Raw genomic sequence first — 15,803 nt, 5'->3', positions numbered from 1 at the left:
TTATTAATATGGACTTAAAATGCCCTATATATCTGCACTAAAAATAGTTTCTCGCATTTTTTAGTACTTGTAATAAAAAGAATTTACACCATAAAAATAAAAAATTATAACCATATCAACTTATGTCCTAGTGCAGACATATGACCCACCCACTGTATTATAATACAGAATTATATAATTATTGTGTAAATATATAACCATGTAGTACATGACAGTATAAATATATAGTCATATAATACGCGGCTTAGGCTTATATCATATGTTGCAGTACAAATATAATAATTTATTTATTTAATATAATTGCTTTTCAAAAGAGAGAAGAAAGAATATCAACTATAACTAAAGCGATGTATAATTAAAATAATATTTAATCTAGAGACAAAATAATAATTACGAGTTATTATTAAGTTATTTTTAAAATTTATATATAATAAAATGAGAGAGAATAATAAATTAGTATATTAAAAGAAACTAAGTTGTTGAATTACTACACCAAAATAAAGAGTATTATAAAAAAAAGAATTATTCCTATTCCATAAGTGAATGAGAGCTAAATATCCTGCCTTCCATTTTTGCATTCTTATTTTCCAGAAGTTAGCAAAATTGGAAACAATAATACTACAGCATCAATTATTAACTCCCTTAATAAGTAATCAAAACAGTGAAAAGATAAGCTCTAATGGTGGCAGACAGCGGGTTCATTCTCAACTCAACAGATCTTCATAAATCAATGACCTCGAAAATGCTGATTAACAACTTTTGTTAGATTAATTTATTTTCTTAATCTCAGTAGTTTAGCCTATTAAGTATCAATGTGCATCATCAGCTTAGTGGAAATCCCACTCCCAGCTAATATATGGTCCAACATGTGAAAATGCAATGCTACCTTAGGCATCAATCATCACATTTCACATTGTTGCCATCTTTAGAGCATCAGTTCCTAGTCCTTGGAGCTTGACCCAATTCAAGCCTACCCAACTTTTTATTATACTGGAATCAAAACGGAAAAGTGGAAGAAGGTTATGTAGTAAAGTAAGTTGTTCATCAGGAATCTCCCATAGGTGCTCCACTATCAATGGAACTAGAAAAAAAGGCATAAATCGGTAGGCATACAGCTCGATGCCATTAATAGGCTCACAGTATACTGAAGGCATAGTTTCACGCACTGGCCTTTTGAAGTTACTTTATCACACACTAGCTCCATGAAATGCTTTGACTACTATAGGGTGAAGGACCAAGGAACTCACCACACCAGACCTATAATTATGGTGAAAGGATCACTTATAGTGGGTCGCCATGATGGAAGTTTTTTTCTTGAGTTGGTTGGTTGTTCGTAATGACTTCCTTGTGATGGACATACTACTGTGCACCTTATTGCTACAAATTGGAGTCATAAAAAAATTAAAAAGTCTCTCCAGTAATGAGGATAAGTATACGCATATCAAGAAGGCCAATGCAACAGTCAGACTTAGAAATGTGCATGGTCATAGGTAAAATGATGAAAACTATCTCTCCAGCAAAACAATGGAGGTATGTTTCCAATTTGAAATGAAAGTGCTGGGTCTTGTGTGGACAAAAGCGTGGTTGACTGGAGTATTGCTCCCATCCACCTTTTGTTAGTGGGTTTGTTCCATAGAGCCTGACAATACAAGTGGAAGAGCCATTCTTATTGTCCCCTAGTGAGCCTAGATATACTTGAAGATCCTAAAATTTTACATGCTCTAATCTAAGGAGTGAATCTAGCATGTCATGATATAGCAGATCTCATGAGCAGATCAGCAAATTTCAGGTGGCCTAGATTTACTTTTCCAACATGTGGCCTGGGAAGAAAAAATTTCTTGTCAACATATGCAAGGTCAGCAAATTAACATGAGCAGATCTCGCAATCTATGTCAACATTACATGGAATGCCAGGAAAAATGCAATGTCAAGAGTGGGATAATAAAATGAGGGAATGCATTACTAAAGGACTAGACTAGTAAGACTCAAGATTATGTTGCATTAAACATGATAAGATAACCATTATTTACAGAATACTTCTAGCGTAATCAAGCGTTCACCTCTTTGCCCATAGACTCTGGATGTTCATCCTTACCAGCTTCCTCTTCATCTTCTTCATCTTCTTCATCTTCTTCATCTTTTTCATTCTGCTCAGCCTCATCAGCTAGCCTGGTCAGCTCTTCTTCTATCATGAACTTTATTGCAGCTTTTCTTGACGAAAGATCCATACCAAAATGTCTATCTGAAGAAGGTGAGTTCCAATAAGCAAGTATTTTTCTTCATAGGAAATGTTTTTGAATAAAAAAAGAAAAAAGAATCAGATTACACAAAGGCAAGACAAATTTCATATTCACAAAAGGCATACCAAGTTCATGTAGAACGTCAGAGAACGTTGCCTGAAAATAGGAACTTATTAACCACAATTACAAAAAAATTCTGAAATCAGATTCAATAATTACTCAACTAAAGAATATACACAGTGGTCACTGTTTAGCTTACAGTTTTGAAACAGCTTAGTCATCTTGCTTACCGTGTTAAAATTAACTTTATCCAAGATATTGCATATAGCATTCCTCACTTCCTCCTTACTTGGCCCTGTCTCCATGCTTCTGGAATTTTCACTTCCTTTAGCCACCAATTTACCTGAAAATAAGAAAGAAACAAATTTCAGGTCAAAGTTAAGCTAGTTTTCTGTGGTTCAAGGTATTATACAGTGACCATAGCATGTTAGCATCCCAATATTTTCCAAGAAATTTACAAACTTCCCCAACTATTTTCTGTGGTTCAAGGCATTATACAATGACGGTAACATGTTAACATCTCAATATTTTCCAAGAAATTTACTGCTTCCACAACTACGGGCAATAAAAATATTGAGCATTGAATCATACTTGTTAAAAGCTCATCTCCGAAATAATTATCACAACTAAAAGATCAAATCACAAGACAACGTTAATCTGTAACAAATGATGTCAAGCTTCTACTAAATGAATTAAAAATGCAAATAGTTCCACATTCTTGAGTGTAAGTTCTTGAATAAGCTAACAGAAGAAAAAGGAAAACGTGACAGCAGGTAGAACCAGTCAGACAAGAAGACAAAGCTTGCTGGTGACGGTGCGGCAGCTATTTATGTGTGTGTGTGTGTCTATATACCTATTTACATTAACATAGGAAAAGGTTACATATATATATAGATATGTGAAACCCCACCTTTAAACATTTCAAGCAGACAACATAGAGATATCTGATGGAAAATTAAATAACTGTAAGTGGATATCAACTCAGTTGGAGCAATTTCCTCAATCCTACCAAGTTAGATAGTTTACTTTCATTTTACATTGGGCATAAACTAACATGATTAATGTGCCCTGTGCTTAGTGATTAATTTAATTTTTTGTTTAATATATGCATCAACTAAAGGATCAAATTAATCCATGTCCATTTACCCAATATAACATAATAATGCTGTATCTGACATTCCCAATAAAATCACGTACTAAATTTGCTTAATCTAGAGCAGCATACCCGTACATAAATATGTACATAAATACACATACATAACACACGTACACATACATGTATGCAGAGGCATGAAAAGTATGTATTCTCACAATAGTGAAAAATCCTCCATGCTTGACAACCATATCTGCTTAAAATATCTTTCAGCTTAAAACTTCCAATCTGAGCAGCACAGAATCCTCCCAAATTTTACTTCTACGAACTTTAATTCTGGCAAGCAAGCAAAGTCCAGAATATGAAGGCATACCATTAAATTTTTCCTTGCTATCTGCTTTTGCTTTGTCCTCTGTCCCATTAACAGTTCTCTTCTTCTTTGAGAACCTTACACTAGCATCGTTGTTCTCCATTGCTTTAAAGTGCTTTGAAGATGATGTTTTAGTGGCACACTTGTTTATTGGAAGATGCATTTTAATGGGACTTGTCCCCAGTTGTGGCTTCGTTCTACCAGCAGAAGCCCCTCTAGAAAATTTATGCTTACTAGATTTGCCTTCTTTGGGTTCTTCCTCATCTTCTTCTTCAGATTGGAGATTCCTCTCCATACTCTCAGAGTGCATTTCATCCTCATCGTTAAGCCCATTCTCATCATCTTCCTCTTCTGCATCACTCGTTTCATGCGAACTACTCAGATTTCTTTCTGGAGTTTCCTCAGCCTTGTTCTTTTTCTGCAAAAAATTGACTATGCAAAAGATAAATGGAAGACAAGCCAAAGTTTGGTATTGGCAATTAAGTTGCAAGAGTCATTAAATTAATCAAAGGTTATTTAACTATGTTGTGCAATAGGAAAAATCTATTGTAGAGGAAGGATAAAGTTGCATACATTATACAAGGCATAAGGAACAAAACTACAATGAGGAAAAAGGATTTAACTATCTAGGACTTCTTGTAAATTGATTATCTGTTATAATAATGACAATATACCTTGGAGTGTTGCATATGTATACTTCCTGAACTCTTTGGTGCCCGAACTCCTGTGACTCTCTTGCGCTTTTTATTCTTCAATGTTTGCTGCAATAAAGGAAAGATAAAACACAAAAAGAAAAAGAAAATACCAATCTATCCATTTTTATGCCACTCCTGCTTGCACATGAAATTTCAAGGCAGAAAAAGAATAGGTTCTAATGGTAGAATTTCAAGAAAAAGTTGCAAGAAATTTTTTTGTTGAAAGCAAACCTGTTCCTTGTCAGAAAGTATGACACTGTCTGTAGCATGAGGTGCCTCCATAAAATCCAACAGAGTCGCAACTAGTTCCTCCTGCGAGTCCAACTCAACCATATATTGTCTCAAAATTTTCAAGACAAAAAGAAAGAAAATGAAGTAAACCAACCTTCCTCGTAGTAGCTTTTGTAACAGGTAGGTCAAACAAATCACATAGTCCCATTAATGTATCTTTAGTACATTTATCAAGTTTCTCCTTTACTTTAGTTTTTTGCTTTTCCTGTATGAAACTCATAATTCAGAAAAGGATTGGGAGAAATTAATTCTGCATCAACCACCATAGGTTTATCTGTAAAAGAATGCTTACCTCATCATCATGCCACACAAATCCAGAAAATTGCAGTATGTGATTTTTGAAATCGGCTACCTGCCAATTAACAACTTAAAAGTCATTTCTACAGCAGGAGGTGAAGGGAAAACCATATCAAAGTCGGACGAAAGAAAATATACTGGCAGTATTGCAGAAGTTATTAAACCTAGAGAAGCCAAGTTATCTAATAGAGATACTTTCAGATAAGTCTGGCATAACACAAAAGGGGCAGGACAAAGTTATTGAGAGTAGATTTTACATAACAATGATTTTCTTGCTCATCACCAAGATATTGCAACTCCCAAGGACACCTACTACAACGAGAGGCTTATATTCACCCATGCATGCATATTTGTATGTAAATATGCACAAATACTCTAATGTACATATTTTTCTTATCACAAGCATATTTTTTCTACGATATTATGATATCTATGTATCACACATATTTATTGAATATATGTGAATGCACTACATGGAATGAGGACATATGCATAGGTGCACTGCAATGAACATACACAGCATTTTCCTTAGAAGCACAGACAAGACTCCTACTATCATATACAAGAGTAAATGAATACTACATTATAGATGTCGGATACACATGACATATATCCACCAAATCATAGAATGGGAAAATAAGGAGAATGAAAAAGGTGTTTGATGGAATCACACCACGAAATTTATAGATTAACTGAAATGAATAGTCAAAATTGAACTACACAAAAGAAGCCAAAAGATTCCAGAAATGTGAATTGCTTTGACTCTCCATTGTACCAATAAATGAAGCAACACTAAATTTTCATGTGTTTCAAGTGAGTAACGTTGATCTCACTCAGGAAACTTCTACTTGCAGAAGGGGAAATACAAAAATGACTTGCATGCAAAACTTCAGCAGTATGCACAGCTTAATTGCATAATTCAAGTGATACTTACGTTGCAGTTAGTATATATCATTTGATTATGATCTTTTCCCTTCCCTCATCTTTTTTGGAGAGGGTAATTCCTTTTAGGGTAATTGCTTTTAGGGCAACTTCCTCTTTGCATCCGAATTATTGCCATGTTCTTGTTCAAGGACTACCTTTTCAATATTTATAAAGTCAAATTCTGAATTTCCCTAACATATTTAAATAAAACCTGGCAGCCTGGCTCAAGTTTAATCAAACAGAACCAAACGAAAATGTGACAAGAAGGGATTACTACATTCCTTCTGAGTGAAAATATTTGTAGTCCATAATTTTTCTTTTATTACTCTCTCACTTAAGACTGTTACTATCCTGTTTCTACGAATAACTGCTGGGCCATTCAGCTGGGGCATAGGTTCAATCATTTGATTACACCTCAACTTTGTATCCTTTAGTTTTCTGATTAAGTTAAAATGTGGTCACTATAGTAACTTGTGGATCAAGTGATTTAACCAAGGAGTAATGTTGTAACCTGTCAACCATTTTACCAGTGATGTGTTATCTGAACATTTTAAGAGGAATTAATGGGTTGTGGAATAGTGAATAAGCAGGATGTCTATAAGAATAAGTTAATATATGAGGTTCCAAGCAAAAAGTTTCCTTCTACTTATGGGGTGTCAACAAGAGGCTGTGGCCAGGCGAGGGGAGGTCATAGCCTCTATTAATACGATGAGTGCATGTTGGGGATCTTGCAGTGTACCAAGATATACTTAATTGTATTTAATATGACATAATCTCATACAAGCATTCTATTGCAAGAATAGTAAAACGACAGTTCTCTCCTGCGGATGTATGCAAGTTGCCGAACAATGAAAGTCTTTATGCACTTTTTATTTCTCTTGAGTTTTACTGCACTAATCTAGAACAAACAAGTTCTTAAATTAAAAGGGAAACCAATTTTAACACATCATCTTATCTTTATTAAGAGCCAAAGCTTCTATTATACATATATGGCTTGAAAATTTTGCAGGAATATCCAATGCTTCACAATTGTAAAGTTAAGCTAACAAATCAGCACTTAAATCTTATTTTTATATTCTTGGTATTATTTTTAACAAACCAATACTTAGAGCATATAATAATACAGATAGGATAACAAGTATACAGCAGCAAATAAACCTAGAGATAATGAGCAATCTGTAGGATTGGTACCACCTTCCCTTGTCTCCTGAAAAGGACATGATAGAGCAATTTGAGATCTGCAGGCCTCTTCTTTGCTAATTTGTAAGCCACTGAAACCAAGAACCAAAGTTCCACATTATTACATTATGAAACATAGGGGAGAAAAGGAATCAAGCACTTTAAAATCCACAAGGTAAAAAATTGGCCGAAAAACTGAACAAGTAGCTACAGTTATATATGAAAAACTTAAATTTGGTTTAATTTATCATAAAAGAGGACTAGCAAACATAAATGCTTCAAGGATCTAAATCTAAATAATTAGGTCACAATTGAAAATGCACCAAAACTCAGGCCAGGATTTCACTTTGCATTTATGGAAATAAACAAGACATGACTGCATCAAATCTTTGTTAAAACTTATTTTCACAGCTCATTCATGATCAAACTTAAAGTTTTTCATTAACCATAACTATAACTGAAACCATAATATCTTATCCTTATAATTGCGGTAAATATTATTGGCTAATGATGCCATAAAACTCTGTTCCCCAAAGTACTGCCATTTTCTTGTATCACTATGCCATAGACTTAATATGTTAGAATTGGGTTGTAGATCACAAATATTCCTTTCAATAATGATACACCCATTGAAAAGAGTCATCTGATAATACACAATATAATGACGTTGACCTTTAAAAAGCAAGGTCACGAACACAGAATAGGATATGTCATGATATGGACACAGGGAGACGGCAACTCTTGAAAGAATAGGATATGACACGCTTAGAATTGAGCAAAATAAAACATTATATATATAAATATATATTATTGATACGCTTATAGAAACATTTTTCTAAATTTATAATATACATGCACAGGCATGCATATATTATTCATGAGAGAAAATCAAAATGTACACAATACCACAAAGTCAAAAATGATAATACTAATACGTGATAATACAATTAAATATTATGATAATAAATAACTAACTACCATTACTTAACTACAGTGGATGGCATACGCGAATTCATGATTTATACTAATTTGCCTTAATATTAATTAAATCAGATGCACTAACTTGTGATTGCTACATTATATTTCTGTAGCATATGCAGGAAATTCCTACAATAAATCATTTATATAATAAACTTTTATAGCATATAATAAATCTTATATCCAAAATGGATCTCAAGAATATCCAAAAATGTCCAAAGAATATCCAAATTTATTCTATAATTTATTAAATATCGAATACTTCGTCGAAATGTCCATTACGCCAATGAGTGTTGGTGTCCAACATGTATCAGACATGGACAAAATATGCTATTTGAAGTGTCTATGCTCCCCAACTTGACCTAGAAGTATGAGGTATATCCTGCAATGAGTTGTAACATTTTTCTGCAACAGTCGTGTATTTTTGTTACAAGAAATGTTTTCAACATCCGACATCTATACAAGCATGGAGATCACTTATACAAGAAATTTAGATTTTAGACTTGGCGTCTGAGATATCTTGACTCCCACAACTAGATCATGTTCCAATGTTAAAATATAAGGTAATATGTGAAGTCACTTAACATGAAACAGCAAAATGTTGCCCTGATCCTACCATCAATAGAAATAGTATAAGTGAACACACTAGAAAGGAAAAGAAATTTCTAAGTTAAATCACAGCAGACAGAATCATACCATTTGGTATCTCCTTCAGAGGAGTGCCATGGCCCTGTCAGCCAAAAGGTCAACAGAGGTAAATTATTTACAAAATTCATCAAATCCATGAACCAAGTGGAGACAAGAGAAGAAGAAATATAAAAGCAGAACCTTCTCAATCAGGAATGCCTTAGTTGGTTCCTTTTCAAGAGCTTCCACCAGCCTCTCCACAGTTCTCCTCTCACGCACAGGGCGTTCGATAGAGGAAGTCGCAGGTGTCTTTGGAACATCCTCAGACTTTACTCCACACTCATTATTACCTTTCAATTTCCCTTCCTCGTCATCCTTCTCTCCTTGCTTCAATGTCTTGTTTAGTTCCTTTATTTCCAAATACTCTCCAATCTTTGCACCAGACTTTATTCTCTCTTTCTCATCCTCCTCATCCACCTTTGCCTCCTGTACATATTTCAGATCTTCACCTACCATGGCATTTGTGACCCCAGCTTCATCAAGCACCGGGTTGTCAACTTCACTCACTTTCACATTGTCGGTTGCCACTTCTGCCTCAGCTTCTTCCACCTTTCCATCCTTGACCTCTAAAATATTAACAATATTAGCCTCTTCCCGAGTTCCATTCTCCGCATCTCCAATCTTTACATCACCATGATTCTTTCCTTCTTCCCCTAGTTCTTTAACTTCGACTTCTATCACATTATTCTCTTCCGCAAGTTTTCTTTCAATAACCTCCTCCATACCTACATCTTCAGGTAGCATCTTTGCCTCCAGTTCAGATGTCGCAGCTTGTTCCGTCATTTCCAAAATCTTAAAACTGCTCAATACTTGTACAAGAAGACAATAAATCAGAATTTGCAAGTAATAATAATAGTTTGAAAAATTCATCGTATATCACGCGCATCATTGGGGTAAAAAGGAACCATGCCAACCTAGAAAAAGCCCAGTTGCTAATTATCTGTATATTACCAATAAAAATCACAATCCTATCAGAAATGCATTAACGGATAAAAAAACCCTCCAACATTGAAGAAAAAAAATATAGATGGGGGGGAACAAGAAAACCCGATCGAAATTTACAAAATTCCACCAAATGCCCAAGATCATCAACGGAACCGAGGTGGCAGCGGCCAAGATCGATTCCTCTAGAACAACTTCGAAACCCTAACGCTATAACGAAATGCCATTCTCGTCCAAGTGGGTAACGGACCAAAGATAAACAAAATGGACAAAATCGTCGAAATCACCACAGGAAATAACAATTTGGAATCGGAAAGCATCCTACTTGAACGATGGTTTAGAGCATCGCGCGCTTCGAGCAAGTAGTGAGCGAGCCAGCGAGGCGAGTGGAACTAGAAAAGGGCCAACTTTTTTGGTTCCTGTATAATCTAAAAAGGGATATTACAGGGGCTTTTATGCATTCGGAGAATTTATTTAATTTGAATTCGCTTAGTAGTTTCGTTGTTGTCGGAAGGGACCTGAATATCTGTTGCACACTCCCCAACGCATGTGACAAAATTCTCCTTCAGTCCTACTTCTTTGGGAGATTTACATATGAGGACACAAATCCTTGTGAAGAAATGCTATATATATATATATCTTTTATGAAGCACTACAGTTTTTTCTTTTTTTTTGGGAACAATTTTTACCCCCCCAATAATTATATTATAATTTCATGTGAATGTAGGCTATCTCGGATTAACGATTATTATTTTACTATTGCTTTGGAGAATTTTAATTAATCTACCACCATTTTTCGCAAGAGGTGAGGAAGTATGAGATTTATCTAATGTAAGAATACAATTTTTGTTCCTCTATCTTTTCGAAAAAGAAGAAGAGAATATATTTTTCTCAAAAGAAATAAAAATGAATTTGGTTGCCACTGCATTAAGCATTAAGAGGAAGGAATGTGTCAAAAATAACTCCATAATTATAAGAAAAATATTTTGAGTTCTTTCTTAAGATGTGCTTCCTTTCTTTGGAGAGAGGGTAGACAGTGAATTTTAGATTCATTAAGAAGAGGTACACTGTGTTCTTCTCTGTTCTTCAAAGCACTCCATTGTCAAATTCAATAATCATCATTTCCTCATCTGAATCTGTACTAATACAAAACCACTAGTAATTAGATAGCCGCATGAGTTTAATTATTTATATTCTCTTCAGACACAATGGCGAATAGGCAAAGATGAAAAGTATTTACATTACAGTATCAAAGTATTATAAGGGCAAACTGTATGCCTCTCTTCTGTACACTCTCTTGAAATTAAGAAAATAATTGGGTGCCATGCAATTTACTTCAGACTAAAAAGTAGAGCTGAAAATCCAATGATAATTAGATAGTTTGTTTCTTGCACTCAGATCTGAACAATATGATACGCCTTGTAGAAATTAATAAGTCTGTCATCAACTCTGGGCAAAAATGAAGTAGAGTTCATTTTATTTTTGCTGTTTCCAAGTGAGCTTCTGAAAATTACTTCTATCAGACCTGAGATATACCCTTTATTCAGTAAAAGATTTATGCTTTTCAGAAAACAAAGAGCAATGGTTAGAGGCAAAAGAACCCAGGAACCCTGTATGTTGTCCAAAAAGCAATTTAAGCTAACATATGTACTAAAAAATGGCATACAAAATTAGAGCTCAGGAAGGATGCATGCCCACCTTATGCTTTAATTTCCAACCTTGGACATATGATGGATCCTCTTGCTATGTCTATCTCGATTAAATTATCTTCCTCATTAATCTCTGATAGGAGCTCCATTAGCCCATGTTGCATGAGTAGCAACTCAGGTGAGAAGTCAGACAAGTATCCTCCTTTCAGTTGTAATGCATTTGACTCCTCCTGAGCAACATAATGCCCATCAGAAAGAGCAATCTCAATGAGGCTCTCATCATCTGAATCTGAATCTTCTGAACAATCTGACAATCCTTGCAGGTTCTCATGCGATGATTCATCGTCAGTGACCGAACAAGTCGATGATCCTGATCGAATGCTACGTAGATTCTCTGATGTCGCATTGCTTGAACCATCTAATCCTTCTAGGCCATCATCTTTCAGTGATCCATTTAGGTTAAACTTGTCTTCTTCTTCTTCTTCTTCTTCTTCTTCTTCTTCTTCTTCTTCTTCTTCTTCTTCTTCTTCTTTTTTCCTTGATCTCCTTCCTCATCTTGTGGCACCATGGAGTTGGCTTTGATGAGCTTTCTAAGCTTAGGCAAGAAAAGTGAGAAGGAAGTGGATGAAACCAGCACTAACAAAGTAAGAGATGCTGGAGGGAAAGAAATGATATAACTACAAAAAATGAGTAGGAGAGACAGTAAAATAGACACTCTAGGATGATTAAGCATAAAAAGAGAGTAACCCATTTGGTAATCAGATGATTCTACCATGAGGGATGCACAGATGTGTAACTTTATTGCATCAAAAAGTAGAAAAGGCTAGCTTCTGAGAGTGATGAAGAGAGGGAAACTGAACTGTGTGGATTCTCAATACATCTGAGATGCTAGAGATCATACATATATATATATATATATATCCCTGCAGAGAAAGAAGAGAGAGAGAGAGAGAGAGAGAGAGAGAAACATATATCAAATTGGATTGAAACAAGAACTAGACAGCAGTACAGTGAGCAATATGGAAGATAGCAAAAGATGAAGCCACTTTGGAAAAGAGCCTAATGGATCTCAAGAGGGAGATATAGTTAGTAGCCACTTGCAAATAGGAAATTAGAGAATTTAGACCAATAAGGGAAGAGAGATCTTCTTTCCTTTTGCCCCCTTGGAACTCCAAGAAATTGCTGTTGGTTGCCACCTCTGCACACTTCCCCTAGATACATAAACAATGGTTTTACACATGTTACCACCGCAACTCCTTCAATCTTTTCTCTTGCATCATTCAATAGGTGGTCCTCATACTGCCTGTGATTCTCTTGGGAGAAGCAAATTAGAGTCTAAAACTGTGTAGATTTGGAGCTCCAATTGCTTAGAAATTTGAGAGGCCATGTGCAGGGAGTTCAGCTCACCACATGGCAACAAGAATTCAGATTCCACTTATAAAATTCAAGAATACCTCTCATTTCTAATGAAACTCTATTTTTACATGTTCATACTTCATAGTATCTTACCACTTATGTGAGGGAAGTTTATTGTTATACACCAACACACACAGACTTATATATCTCTAAATATTTGTATATTTATATAAAGGTTAAAGCTATCTATTTGCTTGGAATTCCTCCATTAATTGAATACAATGGTCAAATAGAAAAACTCGTGACCTGTCCTTGTTTTCTGGTTCTTGATTTATTTTCTCTGCAACTTCTGAACTGTGCTTATTATATTTATGTTAACAGCGTCAGAAAGTGAGATTGCAGAGATCAGATTGTGCAGTGCAACAGAAGACAAATCCTTATCATCTCAGGTGCTGTTTGAAATTTGAAAATTAAGAAGATCCCCATGATTCAAAGAAGAAGAAGAAGAAGAAACTATGCGTTGGTTCCCAACTAAGTTACTACTAATCCATGATGATAATCTGGAAATCTAGATTAATTTAAGCAACTTTCCTCTTGGTTGTACTGTTAATGATGAGCCTATGTGTAAGCTTTTTGTCCTCTAATAATGCCATCCTTTGAATATTCTCATTCATTAGATTCACTACACTAGTGGAGTTCTCATTATTACAGTACAAAACACTTGATCTCCCTGCTCTTTTTTCTTTTTCTCTTTTTCTTGGCCAAGCTTTTTAGGTTATGAGTTTGAATGTGATTCTCAAGGCCTGTTTCACTTATTAGACCAACATCAGCCATCTTTCTTATGATCTTTGTCTCCTCTTTTTGTTCTTGTTGCTATGTGGGTCCAAGGATATACTTGGCAAAAGGTAGTATGATGTTGTCTTAGATTTGAATCCTTGGACCAAAATATCCAAATCTAATTTGGCTTCCTGGGCTTGCTCAAATTTGGTTTAATCTGGACCAGATTATGGATGCAGTGATCAAGTATAAGTCGCCCTAGCATGAGGGTTTCCCCTGATCCTCCTTGTCTATCTCTTGCCCGTTCATCTCTTTCCATTCTCCTCGCTCAAGTTGGCAATTACCCCTCACTATCGCTCATTAAAACAATGAGGAATGAGCAATCTGTCAGGGGCTTTCCTCTTCTATCTTTTATGTACTTTAACCTTCGACTAGCACATTAGAGGGAGGTAGGAGGGTTACCGACGACTTAGACTTTAGGTTTTGGTGGGTGTATGATAGGTTTGGAGATTTTCGTGGTGATTCCGTCTCATCATTTTGAGTGGTTAGACTTTGTCTTCCACAATCTATCTTATCCTCGATGTTTATCTGCCTTTGCTTTTTCTTGCCACAAGGCTACCTATGTTATTTTATATATCGTCTTGCACTCTATTGCATGCTAGTAATATAAGATTTTGTATGTCTAAGTCAACGAAAGATTGTGCCTATAGATATAAAACATTTTTGCTTCTATAATCTTGTAGGGGATATGAGTATATTATTGATCGTTAAGATTAATGTCATATTTTTATTTATTTAAATATATCAAAGGAGTTTGTTTAAAGTATGATTGCATTATCTCTCTTGTTTATTATTAGACATTATGTTTGTCCGTTTTGAGTTGTTAGGGTTTGATGCATCTTCTTTCTTATGTTGTCTATTGTACAATATGTTTAGGACTTCTCTGGATACTTATCATATATTAGATTTTCTAGATCTGTTATAAATAAAATATTACAAACAGTCTTCTCTTTTTTTGAGGTTGGACCAATTAGATATTTCTTTTTTTAAATAGAACTGATAAATTTATAGTATTCCACTAATAACAATAGTATTTGAGTTGCATGCCCTCATACTATATCACTCTATTTAAACAACTAAGCTCTATCCCGGTAGCACATACTCAATGGCGTAACTCCTTTCTTCTAGTAGGAGGGGAAGGATCATCGATGGCCTGCCAGTCGTACGAACCAATTAGATATGATTTAGGCTAAAATTACTAATTAAAGATTCCTCGGTTGGTCTAGAGAATAGTTGGGGTAGACTTGAAAACTATGATAGAGGAATTTCTTATATTCTAAGCATGAGACAGGTGGCACACTTGTTCTTATGACACGTGGATGTGGGGATGGAGGTAGGCAACCAACCAATGGCTTCTATCACCATCTTTTCACCTCCCCCTTTCCTTAGTTAGTCGGTAAGCAAAACAAAGAGACCCTGAAACTAAATGATAATTACGAAGGACTACTTCTCTATTAAAAAAAATTATTAGTAAGCCAATCTTTTCGTGCAATTACCAGACTATCCCTGCATCAAGTTATCGTCATCCCCAATTACTACAGTTCCATTAAGATTTCATTTAATTAAGGTTGAACTGCCAACTTATAGAGTAGGTATACATAAATATATTAAAATAAATTACAGGCTTATTAATGGGTGTGACACTTGTGAGCAAATTGCAAAGCTGGCCATATAAAGGAGAGTCGTATGAATCCTAATTGGGCGTGCCATGCACTAGTAACAAAGGTACGGAGTACATATAATAACTTTACGTAAGAAAGACTTCTTTTGATCGAAGGTTTTTTGTGCTTGGGAAATCTAATGCATTGAGAGAATAAAAATATAAAAAATAAAAAAGAAATTATTGGCCTTCCTATGTAGGCAAGCAATAGCCAATGTTTAATTTCATTTGTAGTTGGAGATCTAATGTTTTGCGGCGTTTAAATGTGCGAGAAAGATCATTAATTAATCTTTATGGTTGCGATTAAATAGTAAACACCAAGCTACTGCAGCTTGCTTGTGTACTAATTAACGATATGAGTACAGTTTACAAGTTAATTACTAGAGTATAATCATTAATTTATGCAAATGGGTATATTAGTCATTCTGCTCCCGTAACCATCACAAAAGACCCCTGGGGGCATCATAGTAATTCCCCCGGATATCCGAGGTCATTTCTTTACCACATAGAGATATATACACCTCCCATTACGCTTTCATCCCTTC

General features: G+C 35.1%; 1 protein-coding gene across 1 annotated transcript; it reads right to left on the bottom strand.

The window, feature by feature from the left end:
• Nucleotides 1-442: 442 nt before the first annotated feature.
• Nucleotides 443-9,737, bottom strand: LOC140772797 (DEK domain-containing chromatin-associated protein 1-like). Its single transcript, XM_073114989.1, has 12 exons — nucleotides 9,729-9,737; nucleotides 8,956-9,613; nucleotides 8,824-8,857; nucleotides 7,165-7,241; nucleotides 5,042-5,101; nucleotides 4,844-4,954; nucleotides 4,690-4,770; nucleotides 4,438-4,524; nucleotides 3,767-4,181; nucleotides 2,531-2,643; nucleotides 2,366-2,396; nucleotides 443-2,242 (listed from the first exon to the last, which is right to left on the bottom strand). Exons 2-12 carry the CDS (start codon nucleotides 9,595-9,597, stop codon nucleotides 2,049-2,051), a joined length of 1,845 nt encoding a protein of 614 aa, XP_072971090.1. The 5' UTR covers nucleotides 9,598-9,613; nucleotides 9,729-9,737; the 3' UTR covers nucleotides 443-2,048.
• Between the last annotated feature and the right edge of the window lie 6,066 nt (nucleotides 9,738-15,803).

Source organism: Typha angustifolia, chromosome 13 (genome assembly GCF_048772165.1).
Source record: "Typha angustifolia cultivar Huaian chromosome 13, ASM4877216v1, whole genome shotgun sequence".
NCBI classification, from domain to species: domain Eukaryota; kingdom Viridiplantae; phylum Streptophyta; class Magnoliopsida; order Poales; family Typhaceae; genus Typha; species Typha angustifolia.
Note: the sequence above shows the minus strand (reverse complement) of the source record. Positions and strands in the feature narration are given on the sequence as shown.